Below are 26,090 nucleotides of genomic sequence, written 5' to 3' on the forward strand. Positions count from 1 at the left end.
TACTCTGTTAAGAGGTGTGTGTTGATATGGTTAGAACTGAAAAACAGCAGTGGAATTAATAATACATATAGTTCTGGCAATTAACCGAACATAGTTATTTATTCAAATGAGATCTACTTGGTTTTTGCCTTATTATAGCTAAGAGATAATCTTCTTGAGTATTATAGATGTGAATTGAATAGTTTTCAATTTCTTAGCTTGTTAAACGCAGAGGAACTTTTAGCAAATTTCAAACAGAATCTTGCATGTTTCTAATTAGTCTTAAAACTATAAGCAGAATCTCAGTTATATTTAGGACATTCATTGAAATTTGCACTTTATCTAAAACAGTAGGATTTTAAAAAATCAAACATTTCATTAGAAACCTAGAATTCAGAATGGCTGTTTTTTTAATTTAAAAGTTTTAGTGCTTTTAAATAAAAGAAAATTTATATAAAATAGTTTATCATGAAAATGCTAAGGGAATGATTTTTTAAACCATTTTTATAAATTTGAGAATAATATTCATTAAATGTTTTAAATCTATAAAACCTTATGTGAAACATTGAAAATCATATGCATCTACAGAATCTGAATATAATTTTATCCAATTTGTTAAAAGGCTGTAAAAATTTTAGAGTAAAATGTTAAAGATCTTGTTTTTTATCTTTGTTTTCTTTTTGGCGCTCTTTCCTGTCACATTGTGATTTTACGGGCAAAATCAGTGGCCAAATAATGAAACCCACTGGTGTCTTTTGAGCAGTAGCATATGTTGGAATGATCATAGCCCCATGTACATAACAAGGCCTCAGTAAAGGTTTATTGAACAAATAAATGAAAACTCATATATATTAGAGTCTACAGTATTTGTTCAATTGTTAATTATTTTACTGTATTCTCTTTTCTTCTTTTCTACCGTAAGTTAAAATAGCATTTGTATTTGTTGAAAGTTTAGATTGCATATTAATTAGGAAAACAGTTGAATTTCGAGAAATAAAATACCAATATTACATACTCAGACTAAATACTATCAAGTGCTGGGGATAGTCACACTCTATATATTTGAGTTACATATTTAAATATGTCAGTTCAGAACATTAATGGATCCATGTATCAACTGTAGTGAAGCACAGTGAAAATGAGTACTTTTAAGAGGAATAAATGTTGTGCATTTAATTAAAAGCTTTGTTCAACAAAGACTCTATTATCCAACGTCTAGGTACCGTTTCTGATCACATTGAGAGAGTCTATAGAAGAGCTGGCAGCCAAAAACTTTGGTTTGTATTAGTGTCCTTGTTGTTATGTTTTATTTTTGTGTTGTCATATTCGATAGCCTAAAGAAAATGGACCAATATTAAAGATAGTTATTCATCCTAATTTTTACTTTTAACCTCCAAGGTTACAGCACTTTCTAAGAATGTGCCTATGTAGCATGTCTCTCCCCCCACCGCCTCCACCAAAATTCTGAGAACAAAGACACTGTAGGGATTGAACCTGAAGAGTATTCGCTGGAATGGTATGCTAAGGTTTCTTTCCTGCTGTACACCTCCTCTGCCCCAGCAAGGTGCTTTAAGTTCTGTTTTTTAATTTAGGAAACCTGTTCTGCTATTATAGAAGGCCATGAAAAGAGATCAGTGATTCATCTAATCATAAGCAAAAATAATATACTTAGAAGGCTATTCTCTTGTCACTTAAGTTGAATGAATCCCAGTGATTGTAGTTGCTTCATGAAAAATAACCAATTTGTTCTACAGAGGTAATCTGTTCCCAGAGATTGAAAAAAAAAAGAAGTAGGAAAGTTTAAATAAATAAAATTGTTTAAATTCACAGTGGAGTAGGAATGCCTAAATGCATGGCCCTCTGCATTTTGATGTAATTCTAACAGTTTTACTAGCAGAATCTTAACAAATTTTGAAAGTCAGAGTGTATGTATAGATAGATATACACATGCACACATTTTTTTAATGATACGTTATCCACTTTAAAAAAAAAAGTCTCAAGAATGTCATAAGAAACTCCCTTAACCTCAGTGAGCCTCAGGTTTCTAATCCCTAAAATAAGGGGATTAAACAAAACAATCTCTTAGAATTTTTCAATTCTATTTTTATAATAAATATGCCATTCCTCCTCAGAAGAAATAATGTAATAATCCTATAGTTAAATCTTTCAAATTTTCACTGTAAATTCTCAGTACAGTAAGACATCGAGCCAATAAGTGATAGTTCTGGTAAACTTTCTTAGCCAGTAAGTTTCAAGTGTGGTCTGTAGTCTTATTTTTGATTAAGCACATCTGTTCTTGCTTTATGTATTACACTTTATGCATTTCAGATAAATCATTAACTAGCAAACATTTAGAATGCTGACTGTTATGTTTGGAAGAACTCCTGGAAGTTTTATTTACTCTATTTTCCCTTTTATGGCTTTCCACTGACACACCCAGGTTGGCGGTGCGCTACGGGGCTGCATTTACCCAGAAATTTTCTTCCTCTATAGCCCCACACATTACTACTTTTCTGGTACATGGGAAACAGGTAACATGCACAGAATTTGAAAACCCAAGCTGCTTGAAATGTGTGGGCTTATTTGCACTCTGAAGGTTAAACATGTCTTTTGGTCTTATAGTGTGTGGGTGAAAGCTTCTCTAGAAGTAGGAAGTGTTTGTTTCACTAACTTTATTAGTTATTGACTTAATTTTCTTTTAGTCATCTATGTTGAAATTAAGGAATATAAATGCTTTTTATAAGTCAGCTTCTGTGGATATCCTGAAATACATGAAGATTGCAGCCAGTTTCAAACCTACATTTTTATTTCTCTATCTAAAAGTTCCACGTGAATTTTTACTTTTGAGGGAAAAAAATTGTCTTATGTATTGCATGTGCTGTACTTTAAAAAAAAAATCTGTTCTCCCTAGGTTCTAAGACTTTTTCAGTAATATAAAAATAGCAGTGTGAATTCCTTCCCCCAACATTATGGCTTTATCAGTAAAAAGAAATACTGGTATTTCATTGTAGCACTTTCTAAAATTCAGTACTAAGTGAATCCTCTAATCCAGAGATTTGGTTATCTAGACACCAAAAGAAACATGATTTAAAGTGGTTATGGAAATAGGTCACATGTACTAGTGACAGATTTAGTAATGAACTTGTTAATGCAAAATCAGAATACCCTCTTAATCCCTCCTATACACCCTCCCTCCCTAATCAAAATAATAATTAGGTTTTCTTTTTTTGCTTTTTATATTGATAGTATCATCAATAATATATTTGTCACAGCTTGGTGGCAGGGATGAGGTGGAGGGATCCCTCCCTAATTCTGAATGGTCCTGCAGTCTGGGAAATTTCAGCTGTTAGGTTCAATGTCCTGGGCAGTGTTTCCTCCAAATGATGATGTGAGGATTCCACCGTGTATATTTTAAAGACTACCCAATCAGGGCTCCATGCATTCCTCATCTTTTAGATTTGTGAACATCTGGCCTGCTCTCTTCTTTGCCCCCAGGTCGGTTGTACGCCGTGCAGCAAGTCTTTTAAGTAAAGTAGTGGACAGCCTGGCCCCATCCATTACTAATGTTTTAGTGCAGGGCAAACAGGTAAGTATTTGCTTTTCAGACACTTATTCGGTCCCAGTTGCAAAGATTTCTGGCTAGGACCCTTAATTTTAAGTCTGGCAAGCCTCAATGTCATAGGCCTCTTACAATCAGATTTATAAGGGCTCAGGCATTTCTATGAAAGTCTCCTTCCCCAAGCAAAATCTAGTCAGAAAGTTATTAAATGGGCCTTCCCCTTTCCTGCTGCACCTTAGAGCTATAATCTTCAACTCCTGTGTTGAGATCAATGCAGATGCTAATGTAGAAAATGGACCAATAACTACTGAAGTACTCCAGACAGGTTTCGGATAGGCAGAGCAGAGGTAGGTGAACAGCGAAGGGCACATCTTCCCTTCTGCTCCACATGAGATCTCCCCCCTTAGAAAGCATGGTGTTCATGCCCAGCCAGGGTCTCTGCATGCCAGTGCTGCTCCCCAGATCCTCTGCCCCAGGCCATCTCTAACCCCAGCTCCTCCCCATTCACCAGGGCCAACTCTGTCACCTCCTCCTCACGGAGCCATCTCCAGTTAGCAGTGGTCTCTCTCTCTGGATTCTCACAATAGGTCTGTGACAATTCCTACAATCTGCCCTGGGTCCCAGTTCATTTGAATGTGTGTCTCTCACCTCATGGTAGGCTGTGAGCCCCCAGGGGTCAGAGTCTGGGTCTTGTCCAGTACACGTCCCAGTGTGCCCAGCATGGGGCCTTGCTTGGAAAAAAGCACTTGGTGAATGTTTGTTGAATTGAGCCTGTGCATGTGGGGTGTGGCTGCTCATTTTCTGTTTTGTTTTCTATAAGCTCTAATTTACCTGGCTGAATCATGCTTTGATTAGAATGAAAACCTGTCCACTTACTCTCTGTCTCTTCTCTGGGAATATATGTGCTTTATTGTGTTTTCCTGAGAGTTAATCTGGGGATATAATAATCTTTAGTAATATGATGTACTTTAACACTCTTCAATGGAATCAACCCATTGGTCATATTTCAGGGCTCTTAATTCATTAAGATTAAAATTATTCATCCTTACATTTAGCTTTTGAAATGTTAGAATAATAAGCTATTTATTTTTTCCTGTAATATTTAATAATTAAAAATAATTGTACTAATAAAAGATTCCTGCTGGGCATGGTGGCTCACACCTGTAATCCAAACACTTTGGGGGCCAAGGCGGGAGGATCACTTGAGGCCAGGAATTCGAGACCAGCCTGAGCACATAGCGAGACCCTATCTCTGCAAAAAAAAAATAAAATAAAATAAAAATATCGTTGGGCCTGGTGTCACATGCCTTTGGTTTCAGTGCCTTGGGAAGCTGAGGTAGGAGGATTGCTTGAGCCCAAGAGTTTGAGGCTGTAGTGAGCTGTGATCATACACTCCAGCCTGGGCAACAGAGCAATACCCTGTCGTTTAAAGAAATTAAAAAGAAAAAATACAAAAACTCCTAAGAAAAAGTTAAATCACTTCATATATGTTATTTTCTCCAAATTATTGAGAGGTAGAATTTTTATCCCTGTTTGTTGGCTAAAACAGACCAAAATACAGAAAGTAACTTATCTAGTGCCTTTTCTCACAAGAATTCTCACCTCCAGCTAGAGTCTTGTGTTTTTACCCTGAACCAAGCCACCTCTGAAAGAAAGTTAAACAGGCTTTGAGAAGATATTTTTCCTTGGATTTTAGATCCTTGTAGCATATCTGAAAAGAGAGTTAACTCTGCATATGAACATTCAGAAGCTTTTGGAGATCTTCAAGGTCATCAGCACCTGACACTGGGAGAAAGGGTGGGTTAGGGTTGGTCCTGTCCAATCTACACAATATCTAAAGGGGGCTTGCAGCCTGTGGTCCTGAGATCCTGCTCCTACATCCTGGAAGCCTCAGAGCCTGCCCTAAGGTTGTGCCTGGACCATTGCTCATCACACTAGCGTGTCTCCCAGGTAACAGTCACTTACAGAGCTGGGCGAGACTCGGAGTCCAGTAGCTCAGCTTCATTACCAGAGGCATGAAGTCCATTCTCTGACTGCATCTTACCTCTTTACAAAAAATAAATGAGAAGGGAGCATTCAGAATTTTTACTCGTGTGTTTTTCAAATGCCGCCCTAAGCACTGAAGTAATATTGTTTCTACCAAGCACATTTGGATCACCTCAAGCTCTGTGGAATGAAATCATGGCTTAGTCATCATTGCTTCCAGAGGCAATGATGTGCCTTCTGTTTGTTTTCTTCTTTACACACTGACATTTTAATAAAAGTATTCACACTCAGACTAACTGGTTCGTGCCACTTGTGATATAATAAACCAGCAGTTCACAGTTTTCACTCCATTACAAAATTGAGGCAATAGACTCCATGTTCTGCTCTCTCCCCTCATCTCTGTGGCCTTTGATATGCTATTCTTTTTTCCTGCCTTTTATAATTGTACACTGTACATGGAAAAGAGATGGAAAGGGGTACTCAGGGAGAAGGGCATCCTGCAGAGTCCCCTGGGAGAAGAATACCAGGTATAGAGGAGAGAGAGAGACCAGCTTATTCCCCTTGCCAGCTTCAGCAGCATTCTGCCTGGAGTTTTTTTGGCCATTTCACTCTGTGCTGTCTCCTGTCCCAGGCTGTGGGCAGCCTGTTCCTTCCCCTCCACAGGTGAGAGATCTGTCACCACGTATTTTAACCCTCACCAGGCACCTTGCATTATGCCCAGAAAAATGAGGGCTACACAGGAACTGGGTGGCCTCATACCTGCCTTTGAAACGTTATAGTGTTGCTGAGGCAAAAGGATCTGCCTGAGAAACTATAAAAGAATCAAAAAGTTTATCTCTCAAATACCAAACTGTGTAGACTGCAGTAAAGTGAAACTCTTCAACCTACTCTGGTTTCTCTGGGGAGTTTCTAGTACTGAAGTCATTCAGAGTAATTTTAACTTAATAGTTATTTATATTCCTTCCCTGCTTTCATCCACTCACCTCCACTCCCCTAACTGGAACCCTCACCTGCCCTTATATTTTAGACTAGACTGTGAACCATCATGAATTCCAGTGGGAGTCACGCTTTGAAACCCATTTTAATAAATACCAGGAACAGTTATTCTACCTAATTCCCTAGCTTATATAGAGTAATTTCAGCCTGCCAGTCATTCTGAGCCTTGAATTTTTTTAATTTTTATCTTTTAGTAGCTAGGAGAATTTTACAATAAAATTCTGCCACTCATAGGTAACTCTGGGTGCCTTTGGGCATGAAGAAGAAGTTATCTCTAATCCTTTGTCTCCAAGAGTGATTCAAAACATCATCTATTATAAGTGTAACACCCATGATGAGAGAGAAGCGGTCATTCAGCAAGAACTGGTCATCCATATTGGCTGGATCATCTCCAATAACCCTGAGTTATTCAGTGGCATGCTGAAAATACGAATTGGGTGAGTGAAGTCCTTTGCATTTGCATAAAGAGAATTGTTCAAGTTGTCCTCTAACAAACCCGGCCTCTCTAAGTGAAGCAATGTTCCTGGTGTCTGGTGAGTATTCAGCAAAGAGCACCTGTCCTCTAAGCCATGCAGGCAATATCTGGGGGTATGAAAAATACATGCCACTAGGCTGAAAGAATCCTTAAGGTTTATTTCACACCCGAGTTAGACATAGTGAAGTAACTCCTTTGTCTGGTAAAATCAAACCCCAGAAATTTCAACAGCTGTGTTGTGTAAAATGCTAAGCACAGTACTTGCAAAAATTCCTAGAAATAAAATGGATAGGGCTTAAGAGAAGAATGATTTTCAGTAAAACTGTCAGAAGGACATGTTCAGATAAAAATTTGGTCCTTTTAAGAATATTCTATACCCATTTTCTACCAAAATATACTTATTGATTTTTAATATTGTTGTTCTTGGAGAAGAAATCAAAATAAGGCTGTGACGATCTTGAATATTCGTAATCAAGAATTTTATGAGGCAGCATGGTGTAGGAAAAATTAACCAGGCTCTGGAATTCAGCAGAACTGAGTTCCAAGTTCCAACTGCCATTGTCGTCTCAGTAACCTTGGATAAATGACTGAACCTCTCTAGCCTCACTTTAATACCAGTTTCTTTGTTTTATATGAAAATGAAATGAGATATGTTTTAAAAGTCTATGACAAGCTAAGGAAGTATAAATGTTTCTTTTTTAAATACATTTTTTATTGTATAAGTATCATGTGAGTATGTCCTGATTGTAAAAGAGCCCAATGATATCTGAGCTTATAGTGCAATCTAACAGGTGGCCAACTTTGGAGGGTGTTTCTCAAGTGTTTGAAAAGAATATGCATTCTCTGTTGAGGGCAAACATACACGTATGTGTATGAGTGTGAAATAAGTATATGTAGCTTGCTAACTGTAAAATTGGAATTTTAATATCTTTGCTATCTGTATTTGATCATTGCTGATAAAACTCTTAATTTCTCATTATAATTGTGGTTGTATCAATTTCTCCTTGCATTTTTATTTGTATCAGTTTTGCTTTATGTGGTTGTTTTTTGTTTTTTGAGATGGAGTCTCATTCCTATCACACAGGCTAGAGTGCAGTGGTGCGATCTCAGCTCACTGCAACTGCTGCCTCCTGGGTTCAAGCAATCCTCCCACCTCAGCCTCCCAAGTAGCTGGGATTACAAGCATGCGCCACCACACCCAGCTAATTTTTGTATTTTTAGTAGAGACATGGTTTCACCATGTTGGCCAAGCTGGTCTTGAACTCTTTACTATTAGTGATCTGCCTGCCTCAGCCTCCCAAAGTACTGGGATTACAGGTGTGAGCCAGCTCACCTGGCTGCTTTATGTAGTTTAAAACTTTGGTTTTGTCCATGTCTCTTCATAACTTTTACCAGTGTATCTTCATGTCATTGATTACTTTTCAACTTTTTTTTTAAACTTCAAACATTTACAAAAATACAGAGACTAGTATAATACAGACTTATGTGCCCATACTATCAGCCAGCCTCAACAATATTATCATCTGGTCCGTCTTACTTCACCCATATCCCCATCTACTACCCACCTGCCCCCACAGTACCCTGTCAGTTTTGAAAAGCAAATCCATATCTTCTAATCTGTAACTACTTAAATTTGTATCTCAAAAACATAAGAACTTTTTCAAAGCATAAACACGGTACTGTTACCATGCATAAAAAACAATTGAATTATGTTTATCAAATATTATTGCCATACCTTTCTCCATCTGTCATTATTAGCTTGCTATATTGTCTTCCATCCTTTTTGCATTCAATGTTCTTTTATAATTTTGTATGTATTATTTATGTTTTTATATTCAGCACTATGCTGTATTTATTAATATACTGAGAGCATCTTATAAGAAGCATGTAACATGAAATTTACCATCTTAACCATTTTTAAATATACAGTACAGTAGTATTAACTATATACATAATGTTGTCTTTTAATAGAAATATATATTTCATATTTGTTTTCTTTCTTTTACATTTTGACCTATTTCTACATTTTATACTTTATATTTACCATGCTTTCTTATAACTTTTTTCCTTTTCTGTTTATTGTTGGGTTGAGCTCCTTTTCATTCCACTAGTTTTACATGTAAATGTGACGTACTTTTTTAAAAACATTATTACCCATTTTTTTCCTTCAAAATCACATGTGAAAAACGCATTGCCTATTTGGCAATATCTGCATACATCGTAATTCATCAGTTCTCATCCAAGGAGTTCACAGTATTCACACAAGTACCATAAAGATATATTTTGCTGCAGTCTTCCTTTCAGCATTATCCGAAATAGTAGATGTTCATTAGTAGGACATAGTTTGAATAAATTGGTTTTTAGCCATATAAAAAATGCTGTGCTACGTACAGTGAACAAGATAAAGTCCTATATACCGACATTTATGAATGTCCTAGATAAATGTAAAAAAAGATGCAGTGTATTGTTCCACTTTTTATAAAAGAACAATAATAATACCATACATATATCTGTGTAATGTATGTGTGCAAAAGTATCTGAAAAACATATATCAAATTGGTGTCAGTTACTTTCTCTAGGAGGTTTCTACTTTCTAAGATACATTTTTCAGTATTATTTTAAAAATTACTTTAGCTTATTATTTTTAAGTGATTTGCCTGATTTCAACTACAGTATATTTCAGTCAAATTTCCTTATCTTTGTCTCTTCTTTCTTTTGATTGAAAGTAAATTACCTGCATAGAATTTGACCTTCACTCTTATCCCTTAAAATAGTTTCTTTCAAAGATTCGGAGCTATTTTGAATCAGTTATAAGAACTTTGAGTTATATCCTGATTTGTTCAGTCTGTTTGCCCTGATATTTTCAACTCCAACCTCTTGACTCCATATAAGGATAGAGAAATGGTTCTTTCATGTGAGTTAACTCTAAATGAAAAGAAATGTGATTCTCCATCTCTGTACATGGTATAAAAGTACTCTATTGTCACAGACTCAGGCATTGATCTGAGACAGACCGAGAAGTATAGGTTATAAGTCTTCCAAAGCACATTGTTTGAAATAAGTGTAATAAGTGTTCAGGGAGCCTTTTCAAGTGACAGCCATCCTTGCAGAGGTTTCAACAAAGCCTTAGAGTGAAGGTAAACAGTTTCCCAAGATTTTACACTGCTGTGTTTTTCAGTCTATAGTAGTTTTTCCTTTACTGCTTATTCAGCATTTTAAGCTAATTTAGGTCCTCTACAAATCTCATGTAATTCCCTTTCTTGAATTCAACTCTAACCTGATGCTTCTTTCTATTCATGGGAATGGGTATTTATTCTAAAAATAGCATTCTTTCTGTTTTTATATCTGCTACTCTGTATGTTCGATGCTTTCCATGAGAAATGACATACCATTTTTCCTTATACTGTGTTACCCAAAGTAAACATGTCAGGTGGCAGCATGTGACTTAGTATTTAACAGTCAACTGATTCATAAAGAAATTTGCTATGAAACCTTAATTATTCACCGTCCTGAAACTCATTCGGGAATTGTGGCATTATATTCTCATTGCGAATATTAATAGTGTCCCTGCCTGACTTACGATGTACATTTCACTCTTATGTGGGTCTCACAAGATCAGTTCTAACCGCTGGGACAATTTCAGTTGGGGAGCAATCTGGTATTTTTTTTTAATTAAGGAGTGATTTATTTAAGAAATTTCCTTCTGCTAAGGATAGGAACTAGATCTTGTATTACTTCCCGTCTGTCTTATAGTCTCTTTCATCAGAGATACTCAATAAATATTGGATTGTTTAACATATGGTATATAAGCAGAGTCAGGTGGTTTGATTTGAGCTAGTAATGTGGAATTTAGGAAAAGCAAAAAGAAAGCATGTCTCTGTACTCTTAGAGAAGTAAATGGCTCTTAATTTTGGTAAACATACTTGGCTTTGTGCCACATGATATTGGAATTAAGTATAAAAGAAGATTTAATTAAATCGTGTCCTTCAGGAAATGACCAAGTTAAACAGGGCCTTGTTTTTATGAAAGTCCAGTCATATATACAGAAGATATCAGGATGTAGCACTTTTCTCCACGGAGTTATTAATGGAATGGTGTAGTTAATCATATCAGAGTATAGGACAGGTTGCCTTACAATCGTACATCTCTTAGCAGTGTTTCCAGTAACGATCTAAGAGGAGACAAGTTTAAATAACATGTGATCATTGCACTCAAAAGATCACTCTAGTAAACCATCCTCCTTCTCTTCCTCCATCACTATAGCCACAAATATTATTCATTGAATATCCGTTATATGCTAAGCAATGAATAATAGAAGAAGAATAAAAATTCTTCACATATGTTATCTGATTTAATCCCTACAACAACTTTGAAGTAGGCACTAGAACCACCATTTTACAGCAAAGAAATTGAGATTTGGAGAGTGTACATGGGCTGTCTTTGTCAGTAAGTGGAAGAACTGGGATTTACACCCAGGTCTGCCTGACTCCAGTGTTCTTATTCTTCAGTCTTAAGTACTTTCTGCATGTTTTTGCTTCTGTGTACTATTGCCATTATCTCACAGAAACAGGCTTTAGTGTTTATTTCTAAAACTTTATGGCCTTTATGATCTCTCATACATGATTTCAATTTATGATCCATATTGTATTCAAGTTCACGTAGTAACTATGATGTGCCAGATGCCAGACTTTTTCTTTTTTTTTTTTTTTGGTCTTTTGTCTGCCAGGCCTCCAATCTAGGATCAGTACTGTTTAGCATTTTACAGTGTAAGGAACTTGAGTAGGTACAAGTTAACAGACCAAATAAATGAGATTTTGCACCTTTATTCATCACAAGACAGAGAAAATGGGATGATTCTAAGTTGGCCGCTTGTATACTACAGTAGATATATTGTGTTGGTGCAAAAGTAATTGTGGTTTTTGCCATTGAAAGTAGTGGCTGAAACCACAATTGCTTTTGCACTAATCTAATATTAAGATGCTATGAAAAGTTCAGAAAAGTCTAGAGCAGACTTTTCACTTCCTTGTAATATTCTAGGTTACCTCTGGCAAATACAGAGCCTCATTATGTTAACCACACAAAAAAAGCTTTCTGAAATATAAACCTGCCTGCCTGTTGCTGCATCAACATTGGTTTAGGAGGGAAAGCATAAGAATAATTCGAAATTATATTTTGTCATACTTTCAAGGTCAGTATTTGCAGAGGAAATAATATTTTCCTGAAGACTAAACCCTTCTTTGTAGGTCCAGGGCAGATGTCATTGTTCGAAGTTAACAGCCAGTCCAAAATGTGTGAGCTAGTGAATATGCAGTGAGCCCTTGGCGCTGTTTACTGGAACCAGCAAAGATAGAGACACTGGGATAAGGACAAATGGTAGACAGTTGCCACGTAACTCCTCTACGGAAAATCTTCCACCTCCCCTAAGGCAAAACCACCCCTGCCACTGAATTCAGCTCTCTGGATAACACCAGTTTGAGAGTTACAAGTGGAAAGCCTTGAATTTTATTCCTGTTTCTGCCAGTAACTTAAGTGACTATCTCAGGCAAATGAGTTCCCGTTTCTTATGTTCAGAGGAAGAGATCTAATGTTTGCTGAGGGCCCATTTTCTAGGTGCTTACCCTTTGGGTTATCTCAGATAGTCGTCAACAAAAACTCTGTAAGTTTACACACAAGCTGCTTGAAATTCTGCAAAATTAGATAACTTTCCCAAGGTCACGGGCCAAGAACCAGGATTTGGAACTAGTGTGAGTGATGCAGAGTTCATGCTCCCCAACCCCTCCCTCTTCCACCCCTCTTACCCTGGTCAGTAACAGTGGGGCTATCCCTGCTTTGGTGTCCTCATTGGATGTGGTGATTCTGGGTAAAAAATGTGAAGATGTTTTGCAAGGGCAAAGCTTCAGCATTATCACTGTGGTATTTGATAATTTGAGGTCTTCTCCCCATGACATTTGGAGAACAGCTCCATCTGGGGAGTGCTTTTTACACACCACAAATCTCAAGGTGCCGTAGGAGGAACCTCCCTCTTCTCCCAACACACACACACATACACACACACACACTCTCCCTCTCTCTCTCTCTCTGTCTGTTTCTGTCTCACTCACTCTTGTCTTCTGGTCCTAGGTTTGAAAGGCCGTATGCTCTCACAAGAGAAGTTCACCTTGGAGGAGGGGGCCCTTTCAGCCATGGTTGAGTCCCCTGTAGGCCCAGTGGAATGATCCCAAAGCATCTCATATGGAAACTCCATCTCAGAATCCCATTGGGATGATCTCTTGCCATCTAACATGGTGTCACCTTTCCGTCACCTGGTAGACACTCACGACACCTGTGGCAAACACCCTAAAATCCCTTCAGACCTATGCCCACAGCACTCATTCACCACAGTAATAAAGGCTTGGGAATGCTGTTTCTCCCCTAGGGATATCAGACAACTTCAGATAACTGTCATCCTGTCTGTGGGGCTTGCGATAGTGCCCCTCTGAAGAGTAAAAAGATACTTTTGTGTCTTCTATGTTTTTATTAGACTTCATCCTCAATAAATTATACTAAGGCCTCAACCCCTTTAAGTGAATGGGCCCCTTGCATATTTGTTATTAGCAGCAGCAAATAAATACTCAGTATGTTTCTTTACAAATTTTACCTTGAATTAGTCCCTGGAAGGTTTTTAGTTTGCTTAAAATTGGTGAGCAAATTATTCATTTATAGAGTCTTTGAATGTCAAATTTCCTATAAATTGTTGAACATGTAACTGATTCTGAGTTAGTCCTTTGTGTATTGTGGTTGTAGCACAATTTTAAAAGAAAGGGAAGGGATTTATAGAATGTATTCTTTTTTTACTGCCTTATGGTACAATAAGCACATCAGACTCATTCTTACTTGGCTTTTTGCTATTGTTTCTCTCCTTTAAATGTTAATTATGATTAAAGAGATTGATTGATTGGTCATGTTTTGATACCATATTCTTCTTGGATGCCAGCATTCACTAGGCTGAATGGACATAAGAAATAAAAACATTTGCCTTAATCATGGTACATCTTAACCAGAATTCCCTTGCACTGAGTATACTTTTATCTCAGGTTTAACTACTCTTAGTGTTTTTTTAAATTTTATTTATTTACATTACTCACTACTTCAATTGCTTTTAAGCCAATAGCACCGTGTCTCTTTTCTCTTTTTTCCAAGGTTAATCTTGCCAATGCAATTTCTTCAACTTTACTGCTATCAGGCACTCCAGTGAACAAAATTAACCTGCTCACGGGAATGGTATTCTGATCTGATAATGATTTGATTTGCTGTCTCATTATTGATTTGTGCTCCAGCTTTCCTGTTGAAATAGATCAAGTTCCTGACAGGCCCATTACTGTAAAGACCTCCAATCAACTGCTTTCTGCTGCAGGTCTGTCAGTCAAGCTTTACTTAGAGATAACCCCAGAGGATATATGTTATCAAGCCTTTTTCATCTCTGCTTTTCATACTGCTAGGGCATCCTCTGTAAGCAATTATGATCCAGACGTACCTTGTCCTCTGATGCCCAAAACTGTATCTGTGGATCACACATTCGAAGCTTAGAGAGAGCCATTGTTGTCACAGATAGCAGACTATAACATTGCTTGTACATTAAAGGAAAGAGGAAATAATTACAGCACCAAGTTCATTAGCACGGTTCTGATACTCATTCCGAGGTCTTTGCTTTTGACATTTGATATGAGGTAAGGAGGTAAGATGATGAAGCTCCCCAACCTCTATCCTATTGTGATTGGATCAGTGATAGAGTGAATCCACATCCTTCAGTCACCAAACAGATAGCTCAGTTTGCCTCATCAAATTGTACTCCTCTCCATATTAATATGAATCAAGCAAAAAAAGTCCCTTCTTGCAACTTTCCCATCGTCTGTCATTTGGTGTGTCAGCTCTGGCTTCCATAACAAAATGCCATAGATGGAATGGCTTAAACACAGAAATTTATTTTGTCACAATCTGCAGGCTGGAAAGGCCAAGGTCAGAGTCCCTCCCGATTTGGTTTCTGGTGAGGGCTCTCCAACTGGCTTGCAGATGGCTGCCTTCTGTGTCCTGTGTCCTCTGATGGAGAGAGAGAGCTCTCTGGTGTATCTTCTTATAAGGGTACTAATCCCAGCATAAGGGCCCCAACCTCATGACCTCATCTAAACCTAATTACCTCCCAAATACCCCATCTCCAGATACCATCACACTGGAGTTAGGGCTTCAACATATGAATTTGGAGGGGGAGAAAGAATTCAGTCCATAGCATATGGCTTAGTTAAATGCACAAAATCATCTAATCATTTTTTTTTGTTTTTTTGTTTTTTTATTGTTATTATTATTACATTTTAAGTTTTAGGGTACATGTGCACAATGTGCAGGTTTGTTACATATGTATACATGTGCCATGTTGGTGTGCTGCACCCATTAACTCGTCATTTAGCATTAGGTATATCTCCTAATGCTATCCCTCCCCCCTCCCCCGACCCCACAACAGTCTCTGGAGTGTGATGTTCCCCTTCCTGTGTCCATGTGTTCTCATTGTTCAGTTCCCACCTATGAGTGAGAACATGCAGTGTTTGGTTTTTTGTCCTTGAGATAGTTTCCTGAGAATTATGGTTTCCAGTTTCATCCATGTCCCTACAAAGGACACAAACTCTTCATTTTTTATGGCTGCATAGTATTCCACAGTGTATATGTGCCACATTTTCTTAATCCAGTCTATCGTTGTTGGACATTTGGGTTGGTTCCAAGTCTTTGCTATTGTGAATAGTGTTGCAATAAACATACGTGTGCATGTGTCTTTATAGCAGCATGATTTATAATCCTTTGGGTATATACCCAGTAATGGGATGGCTGGGTCAAATGGTATTTCTAGTTCTAGATCCCTGAGGAATCGCCACACTGACTTCCACAATGGTTGAACTAGTTTACAGTCCCACCAACAGTGTAAAAGTGTTCCTATTTCTCCACATCCTCTCCAGCACCTGTTGTTTCCTGACTTTTTAATGATCGCCATTCTAACTGGTGTGAGATGGTATCTCATTGTGGATTTGATTTGCATTTCTCTGAACCCCAGTGATGATGAGCATTATTTCATCTGTTTTTTGGCTGCATAAATGTCTTCTTTTGAGAAGTGTCTGTTCATATCCTTCACCCACTTTTTGATGGGGTTGTTTGTTTTTTTCTTGTAAATTTGTTTGAGTTCATTGTAGATTCTGGATATTAGCCCTTTGTCAGATGAGTAGGTTGCGAAAATTTTCTCCCATTTTGTAGGTTGCCTGTTCACTCTGATGGTAGTTTCTTTTGCTGTGCAGAAGCTCTTTAGTTTAATGAGATCCCATTTGTCAATTTTGGCTTTTGTTACCGTTGCTTTTGGTGTTTTAGACATGAAGTCCTTGCCCATGCTTATGTCCTTAATGGTATTGCCTAGGTTTTCTTCTAGGGTTTTAATGGTTTTAGGTCTAACATGTAAGTCTTTAATCCATCTTGAATAAATTTTTGTATAAGGTGTAAGGAAGGGATCCAGTTTCAGCTTTCTCCATATGGCTAGCCAGTTTTCCCAGCACCATTTATTAAATAGGGAATCCTTTCCCCATTGCTTGTTTTTGTCAGGTTTGTCAAAGATCAGATGGTTGTAGATGTGTGGTATTATTTCTGAGGGCTCTGTTCTGTTCCATTGGTCTATGTCTCTGTTTTGGTACCAGTACCATGCTGTTTTGGTTACTGTAGCCTTGTAGTATAGTTTCAAGTCAGGTAGCGTGATGCCTCCAGCTTTGTTCTTTTGGCTTAGGATTGACTTGGCGATGCGGGCTCTTTTTTGGTTCCATATGAACTTTAAAGTAGTTTTTTCCAATTCTGTGAAGAAAGTCATTGGTAGCTTGATGGGGATGTCATTGAATCTATAAATTACCTTGGGCAGTATGGCCATTTTCACAATATTGATTCTTCCTACCCATGAGCATGGAATGTTCTTCCATTTGTTTGTATCCTCTTTTATTTCCTTGAGCAGTGGTTTGTAGTTCTCCTTGAAGAGGTCCTTCACATCCCTTGTAAGTTGGATTCCTAGATATTTTATTCTCTTTGAAGCCATTGTGAATGGGAGTTCACTCATGATTTGGCTCTCTGTTTGTCTGTTACTGGTGTATAAGAATGCTTGTGATTTTTGTACATTGATTTTGTATCCTGAGACTTTGCTGAAGTTGCTTATCAGCTTAAGGAGATTTTAGGCTGAGACGATGGGGTTTTCTAGATATACAATCATGTCATCTGCAAACAGGGACAATTTGTCTTCTTCTTTTCCTAATTGAATACCTTTTATTATTGCCTTCTCCTGCCTAATTGCCCTGGCCAGAACTTCCAACACTATATTGAATAGGAGTGGTGAGAGAGGGGATCCCTGTCTTGTGCCCGTTTTCAAAGGGAATGCTTCCAGTTTTTGTCCATTCAGTATGATATTGGCTGTGGGTTTGTCATAGATAGCTCTTATTATTTTGAGATACATCCCATCAATGCCTAATTTATTGAGAGTTTTTAGCATGAAGGTTGTTGAATTTTGTCAAAGGCCTTTTCTGCATCTATTGAGATAATCATGTGGTTTTTGTCTTTGGTTCTGTTTATATGCTGGATTACATTTATTGATTTTCATATGTTGAACCAGCCTTGCATCCCAGGGATGAAGCCCACTTGATCATGGTGGATAACCTTTTTGATGTGCTGCTGGATTCGGTTTGCCAGTATTTTATTGAGGATTTTTGCATCAATGTTCATCAAGGATATTGGTCTAAAATTCTCTTTTTTTGTTGTGTCTCTGCCAGGCTTTGGTATCAGGATGATGTTGGCCTCATAAAATGAGTTAGGGAGGATTCCCTCTTTTTCTATTGATTGAAATAGTTTCAGAAGGAATGGTACCAGCTCCTCCTTGTACCTCTGGTAGAATTCGGCTGTGAATCCATCTGGTCCTGGACGTTTTTTGGTTGGTAAGCTATTGATTATTGCCACAATTTCAGAGCCTGTTATTGGTCTATTCAGAGATTCAGCTTCTTCCTGGTTTAGTCTTGGGAGAGTCTATGTGTGGAGGAATTTATCCATTTCTTATTGATTTTCTAGTTTATTTGCATAGAGGTGTTTGTAGTATTCTCTGATGGTAGTTTGTATTTCTGTTGGATCGGTGATGATATCCCCTTTGTCATTTTTTATTGCATCTATTTGATTCTTCTCTCTTTTCTTCTTTATTAGTCTTACTAGCGGTCTATCAATTTTGTTGATCTTTTCAAAAAACCAGCTCCTGGATTCATTAATTTTTTGAAGGGTTTTTTGTGTCTCTATTTCCTTCAGTTCTGCACTGGTTTTAGTTATTTCTTGCCTTCTGCTAGCTTTTGAATGTGTTTGCTCTTGCTTTTCTAGTTCTTTTAATTGTGATGTTAGGGTGTCAATTTTGGATCTTTTCTGCTTTCTCTTGTGGGCATTTAGTGCTATAAATTTCCCTCTACACACTGCTTTGAATGTGTCCCAGAGATTCTGGTATGTTGTGTCTTTGTTCTCGTTGGTTTCAAAGAACATCTTTATTTCTGCCTTCATTTTGTTATGTACCCAGTAGTCATTCAAGAGCAGGTTGTTCAGTTTCCATGTAGTTGTGTGGTTTTGAGTGAGTTTCTTAGTCCTGAGTTCTAGTTTGGTTGCACTGTGGTCTGAGAAACAGTTTGTTATAATTTCTGTTGTTTTACATTTGCTGAGGCATGCTTTACTTCCAACTATGTGGTCAATTTTGGAATAGGTGTGGTGTGGTGCTGAATAAAATGTATATTCTCTTGATTTGGGGTGGAGAGTTCTGTACATGTCTATTAGGTCTGCTTGGTGCAGAGCTGAGTTCAATTCCTGGGTATCCTTGTTAACTTTCTGTCTCATTGATCTGTCTAATGTTGACAGTGGGGTGTTAAAGTCTCCCATTATTATTGTGTGGGTGTCTAAGTCTCTTTGTAGGTCACTAAGGACTTGCTTTATGAATCTGGGTGCTTCTGTATTGGGTGCATATATATTTAGGATAGGTAGCTCTTCTTGTTGAATTGATCCCTTTACCATTATGTAATGGCGTTCTTTGTCTCTTTTGATCTTTGTTGGTTTAAAGTCTGTTTTATCCGAGACTAGGATTGCAACCCCTGCCTTTTTTTGTTTTCCATTTGCTTGGTAGATCTTCCTCCATCCCTTTATTTTGAGCCTATATGTGTCTCTGCCTGTGAGATGGGTTTCCTGAATACAGCACACTGATGGGTCTTGACTCTTTATCCAATTTGCCAGTCTGTGTCTTTTAACTGGAGCATTTAGCCCATTTACATTTAAAGTTAATATTGTTATGTGTGTATTTGGTCCTGTCATTATGATGTTAGCTGGTTATTTTGCTCGTTAGTTGATGTAGTTTCTTCCTAGCCTTGATGGTCTTTTACATTTTGGCATGTTTTTGCAGTGGCTGGTACCAGTTGTTCCTTTCCATGTTTAGCGCTTCCTTCAGAAGCTCTTTTAGGGCAGGCCTGGTGGTGACAAAATCTCTCAGCATTTGCTTGTCTGTAAAGGATTTTATTTCTCCTTCACTTATGAAGCTTAATTTGGCTGGATATGAAATTCTGGGTTGAAAATTCTTTTCTTTAAGAATGTTGAATATTGGCCCCCACTCTCTTTTGGCTTGTAGAGTTTCTGCCGAGAGATCCGCTGTTAGTCTGATGGCCTTCCCTTTGTGGGTAACCCGACCTTTGTCTCTGGCTGCCCTTAACATTTTTTCCTTCATTTCAACTTTGGTGAATCTGACAATTATGTGTCTTGGAGTTGCTCTTCTCGAGCAGTAGCTTTGTGGCGTGCTCTGTATTTCCTGAATCTGAATGTTGGCCTGCCTTGCTAGATTAGGGAAGTTCTCCTGGATAATATCCTGCAGAGTGTTTTCCAACTTGGTTCCATTCTCCCCGTCACTTTCAGGTACACCAATCAGACATAGATTTGGTCTTTTCACATAGTCCCATATTTCTCGGAGGCTGTGTTCGTTTCTTTGTATTCTTTTTTCTCTGAACTTCCCTTCTCGCTTCATTTCATTCATTTCATCTTCCATCAGTGATACCCTTTCTTCCAGTTGATCGCATTGGCTCCTGAGGCTTCTGCATTCTTCACATAGTTCTCGAGCCTTGGCTTTCAGCTCCATCAGCTCCTTTAAGGACTTCTCTGCGTTGGTTATTCTAGTTATCCATTTGTCTAATTTTTTTTCACAGTTTTTAACTTCTTTGCCGTTGGTTTGAATTTCCTCCTGTAGCTCAGAGTAGTTTGATCATCTGAAGCCTTCTTCTCTCAGCTCGTCAAAGTCATTCTCCGTCCAGCTTTGTTTCGTTGGTGGTGAGGAGCTGCATTCCTTTGGAGGAGGAGAGGTGCTCTGCTTTTTAGTTTCCAGTTTTTCTGCTCTGTTTTTTCCCCATCTTTGTGGTTTTATCTACTTTTGGTCTTTGATGATGGTGATGTACAGAAGAGTTTTTGGTGTGGATGTCCTTTCTGTTTGTTAGTTTTCCTTCTAACAGACAGGACCCTCAGCTGCACGTCTGTTGGAGTTTGCTAGAGGTCCACTCCAGACCCTGTTTGCCTGGGTATCAGTAGCAGTGGCTGCAGAACAGCGGAGGCTGTAGAACAGCAGATCTTGGTGAACTGCAAATGCTGCTGCCTGATCGTTCCTCTGGAAGTTTTGTCTCAGAGGAGTACCCGGCCGTGGGAGGTGTCAGTCTGCCCCTAATGGGGGTTGCCTCCCAGTTAGGCTGCTCAGGGGTCAAGGACCCACTTGAGGAGGCAGTCTGCCTGTTCTCAGATCTCCACCTGCATGCTGGGAGAACCACTACTCTCTTCAAAGCTGTCAGACAGGGACATTTAAGTCTGCAGAGGTTACTGCTGTCTTTTTATTTGTCTGTGCCCTGCCCCCAGAGGTGGAGCCTACAGAGGCAGGCAGGCCTCCTTGAGCTGTGGTGGGCTCCACCCAGTTGGAGCTTCCCGGTTGCTTTGTTTACCTAATCAAGCCTGGGCAATGGCAGGCACTCCTCTCCCAGGCTTGCTGCCGCCTTGCAGTTTGATCTCAGACGGCTGTGCTAGCAATCAGCGAGACTCCGTGGGCATAGGACCCTCCGAGCCAGGTGTGAGATATAATCTCCTGGTGTGCCGTTTTTTAAGCCCGTTGGAAAAGCGCAGTATTAGGGTGGGAGTGACCCGATTTTCCAGGTGCTGTCTGTCACCCCTTTCTTTGACTAGGAAAGGGAACTCCCTGACCCCTTGCACTTCTCGAGTGAGGCACTGCCTCGCCCTGCTTCGGCTCGCGCACAGTGCACTGCACCCACTGTCCTGCACCCACTGTCTGGCACTCCCTAGGGAGATGAACCCGGTACCTCAGATGGAAATGCAGAAATCACCCGTCTTCTGCATCGCTCACGCTGGGAGCTGTAGACTGAAGCTGTTCCTATTCGGCCATCTTGGCTCCAACTCCAATCATTTGTTTAACAGCAAACTTAGCAGATCCTTGTATTATCTTGAAATCTTAAAATGATTATTTAAAAAAAATTTTTTTTTTCAAACGATCAGTTCTATTCTTTATGGCTTTTTTTTTTTCCAGAAAATTTCAGCTGGTCAGGTGCAGTGGCTCATACCTGTAATCCCAGCACTTTGAGGGGCCAAGGTGGATGAATCACTTGAGCCCAGGAGTTTGAGACCAGTTGGGCAACATGGCAAAACCCCTTCTCTACAAAAAAATTAAAAATTAGCTGGGTGTAGCAGTGCCTGCCTGTAGTCCCAGTTACTTGGGAGGCTGAGGTGGGAGGATTGCTTGAGTCTAGGAGGTGGACACTGCAGTAAGCCAAGATCACACAGCTGCACTCCACCCTGGGCGACAAGTAAGACCATGTCTCAAGAAAGAAAAAAAGAAAATTTCAGGTGTTCTGGTTTACCACTGCTGTCAGATTTCCATGTACTTTATTTCTTATTATACTTCTTAATTGGGGCATATCGGAAAGAAACATGCCAATATACACACTGTATCCTTACTAACCTCCAAACAAGAGTGTTTTTAGGCCGGGCGCGGTGGCTCACGCCTATAATCCCAGCACTCTGGGAGGCCAAGGTAGGCGGATCACGAGGTCAGGAGATCAAGCCCATCCTGGCTAACACAGTGAAACCCCGTCTCTACTAAAAAATACAAAAAATTAGCTGGGCGTAGTGGTGGGTGCCTGTAGTCCCAGCTACTCGGGAAGCTGAGGCAGGAGAATGGCGTGAGCCTGGGAGGCAGAGCTTGCAGTGAGCCAAGTTCATGCCATTACACTCCGGCGCTCCAGCCTGGGCAACAGAGCGAGACTCCGCCTCAAAAAAAAAAAAAAAAAGTGTTTTTAAAAGGATAAGCTTATTCCCAGAACTGTCTGAAGAATACTAACATTCCCTTTTGCACTTTTCCAGCAGTCCCAAAGAATTCATTGTCCTCAAGTCAAACCTGGATATATATGAAGGTTGATTTGATCAGTTGTGTGTATCTACCACTTTCTCATTTGCTTATTGGCGAGCAGAGCATCTCTGGCTCTTACACAGACTGAATGTATAAGGCTCTGGGCCATCCATAACCTTCATTATTTTGACCTTCCACATTTTCTTCCTTCCTTCCTTCCTTCCTTCCTTCCTCCTTCCTTCCGTCCATCTTTTCCTTTCCCTATTTTGTGTTTAAATGCTTTTGTACTGGCCAGGCACAGTGGCTTACGCCTGTAATCCCAGCACTTTGGGAGGCCGAGGTGGGCGGATCACGAGGTTAGGAGTTCAAGACCGGCCTGTCCAACATGGTGAAACCTCGTCTGTACTAAAAATACAAAAATTAGCCGGGCGTGGTGGCGCATGCCTGTAATCCCAGCTACTCAGGAGATTTAGGCAGGAGAATCACTTTAACCTGGGAGCCGGAGGTTGCGGTGAGCCAAGATCACGCCATTGCACTCCAGCGTGGGTGACAGGGCGAGACTCCTCCTCAAAAAAAAAATGCTTTTGTACTAAAATGATCAAATCAGATTTTATGGCCTTGTCATTGGGAATGAGGGATAATTAGCCTGATTTTCCTATGTCCTCTTTTATTAGTAGTCCTACAAATGGATAAAATGTCTTTGATATTCTTAACTGTGTTACTCCTTGGTAATTTACTTTCTGTAGATTTCTGACAGCTATTAATAGTTTTATAGTTTATGTCTAAGGCTGTTTTGCTGTTTTTATTTGAAGAATTCCAAGGTATAAAAAGATTAGTTTGACCAACAATTTTAATGAATAAATGTGGTTTTTTTTCTTTTTCTTTTTTTTTTTGAGACAGTCTCACTCTGTTGCCCAGGCTGGAGTGCAGTGGCGTGATCTCGGCTCACTGCAAGCTCTGCCTCCTGGGTTCACACCATTCTCCTGCTTCAGCCTCCTGAGTAGCTGGGACTACAGGCGCCTGCCACCACACCTGGCTGATTTTTTGTATTTTTAGTGGAGACAGGGTTTCACTGTGTTCGCCAGGATGGTCTCAATCTCCTGACCTCGTGATCCGCCGCCTCAGCCTCTCAGAGTGCTGGGATTACCGGCATGAGCCACCGTACCCGGCCAATAAATGTATTTTAATAATATGACAGATTGTATTTATTTGTGCTTGAATGAGTGAAAAACCTTCTTTCTTTGATGATTTTTGAGAACAATGTTGTCAATAATTTGCTCACAAAACTGCTGAGATTTTGTAAATAGAAGGAAGTCTAAGGGAAAACATTAAGGTCTCCAGCTATCTTTGTGCGTGATACTAAGGATTTCAAAACATAAATGTGATAAACTATGTTTAGTTTTAATAACTCAAGTTAGTGGCAGACTTTAAAAAGTAAGCCTTTTAAAAATAAAAATGTTATTTATTTTAGAAGATACTTCCTGAAGTTAATTGACTGTGACACTTGCTTAAGTAACTCCAAGACTTGAATTAAAAATTTGCATTACCTTCCTCTAAACTGAGTTTAAGAAGTCACATAACAATAATTTACTAACATTTTTATGACTCATTAACATTTCAGAGCCTTTTTATAGACATTATTTGTTCCTCAAAATAATTTCATAAAGTAAGTTCAATGAGCAATAGTATTCCCTTGAAAAATAATCTGCCAATGGGGCACAGTTGATAAGTGACAGAATTGGTATTTAAGTCTGTCTTTGCTTTTCATTATGAAAAATTTTAAGTGTATAATGACTTATTTGGTACATTCCCATATACTCATTATTTAGTGGGTATAAGCAGTGCTTAGCTATTTGTATTTGCTATATTTGCTTTATCTTTTATTTTGCTATAGTATATTATGAAGCAAATCCCAGACATTTAACTTTTACCTGTGAGTATTTTAGTGAGTATATAGCTCTAAAAAAGGACATTATCTCAATAATCCCAATACCATTATCATACCCACAAAAATTAGCAGTAATTTTTTTTAATATCACCAGATACTCAATTGTTATTTAAATTTCTCTGGGTTATCCCCAAAATGACTTTTTACAGTTGGTCTGTTTTTGAATCATGACATAAAACAAGACTCATGGTATTAGTGGTTATGTCTCTTAAATCACTTCATCTACAACAGGAACTCCCACTTTCCTTTTCATTCCATTGACTTATTGAGGAGACCAACAGGCAGGTCTTTCGATTTTTAATTCAGTATTCCTTCTGTTATTCTAAGCTGCCTCAAATGTAAGTTTTAAATCTAAGTAAAGAAATGAATAAAATAAATAGAAGACAATTCTATGCCTGGTCTATAAAATAAAAATATAACTTTTTATTTTAAAGAAGAGGCCCACTGAGTAGTTTATTGTAACTAAAATGTTGCTATAATAGCTAATTTCATAAGCAGCTTAGCATCAAAGCATCCAAAAGAACTATGTTCTTGTTACTTTTATGCTTGTGTAACATTTTTGCTAAATACAGTCAATAAGAATGAGGACCATGTAGAGAAAGCCTAGTCTTTGCCAGTAACATAGGTGTAGTCCAGTTTTTCTTTTCGACTGACAAGAGAAATATAAATAGTAAATCTTAATTCTGTTACATGTTCTGTTTGTTGTATATAACAGGAAGCTTTCAGGCATTTGTTGTTTGTAAATACTTCATCTTTATTGCTCTTACCAATGAGCAGCTATTAAATATTCATTCCATAGTATCAACAACAATAGTTTTGATTTCTAAAAATTAGTATGTTTCATCCTTGTGTATCTCTCATGCCCTTATAATCCATCTCAGTGTTACCCTAGACTAAACTCCCAACTTCCAGAAATGGCAACAACAAACAATAGGGGAGAAGGTAGGAAGAGCTGAGAGTTGTCTGAGCTCAGGGCAATGGAGATTAGAACTGTCATAGAACTTGATACATGTTACCCTGTGGCTTATGGCCTGGCCCATCAGGCCTGGTTGACACCCTCTCTGGATCAACTGGTAAGGCTTAGCATTTTTTCTTACTGTTCTCTACATTGAGAGACATTAGTCATCCCATGAGGATGCATCACTTGTTTTGCAAACCAGCGTTGGCAGAAAGAAGGACTTCAATCTTTTGAATACATCTACCCTAACATTTCATCTCTGTACCTGCAATATCCTTGTAGGTTGCCTTTCAAGGAAGTGTATCAAGAGAAAGAGAAGGCATGGGGGAGAAAGGCAGCATGGGTGAATAAAGATGCATTCTTTCCAGATGCTCAGTTGCACTGCCTCTCTTTGTGCAGGGTTCACTGAAGGATTTAAGGATGAAGCATAGGAATCTGCTGTGTAAACTAATTCCCTGGCTTTTCCTAATGGTGTGTAAATTTCTCATTCCCTAAGGCACAGTATTATTTCCAGAGTTTTCTTTGGTTTTCATAACTAGTTTATCTGAATTCTGTCCTCAGAATATAGTAAATGAAAGAAATGAGATGAATCTACAAAAATGCTTTTTAAAACCTCCTCAAAAAATTATTTACACATAAAATAATTAAATATTTTGGCTCTTCTGCAACCTATTGGTTAAAGTACATCTTTAATGTACAACTATAACTAAGTTATAACTAATTGTGTCCTTAGATTTCAAAGACAGG

At 38.5% G+C, this 26,090-nt stretch overlaps 1 protein-coding gene across 5 annotated transcripts in view; it reads left to right on the top strand.

Moving 5' to 3' along the window:
- Nucleotides 1–26,090, top strand: part of PHKB (phosphorylase kinase regulatory subunit beta) — a 238,194-nt gene that overhangs the window by 200,163 nt on the left and 11,941 nt on the right. For 4 of the 5 annotated variants that reach the window (XM_054452899.2, XM_054452901.2, XM_054452900.2 and 1 more), the window contains 3 exons: nt 1,199–1,256; nt 3,475–3,565; nt 6,755–6,957. In XM_054452899.2, the coding sequence (XP_054308874.2) occupies nt 1,199–1,256; nt 3,475–3,565; nt 6,755–6,957 (352 nt within the window). Of the gene's footprint in view, nt 1–1,198; nt 1,257–2,419; nt 2,511–3,474; nt 3,566–6,754; nt 6,958–26,090 lie in introns of all 5 variants that reach the window. The other variant, XM_054452903.2, reaches the window with a different exon arrangement.

The sequence above is a fragment of the Pongo pygmaeus genome, chromosome 18 (assembly GCF_028885625.2).
Source record: "Pongo pygmaeus isolate AG05252 chromosome 18, NHGRI_mPonPyg2-v2.0_pri, whole genome shotgun sequence".
NCBI lineage: Eukaryota > Metazoa > Chordata > Mammalia > Primates > Hominidae > Pongo > Pongo pygmaeus.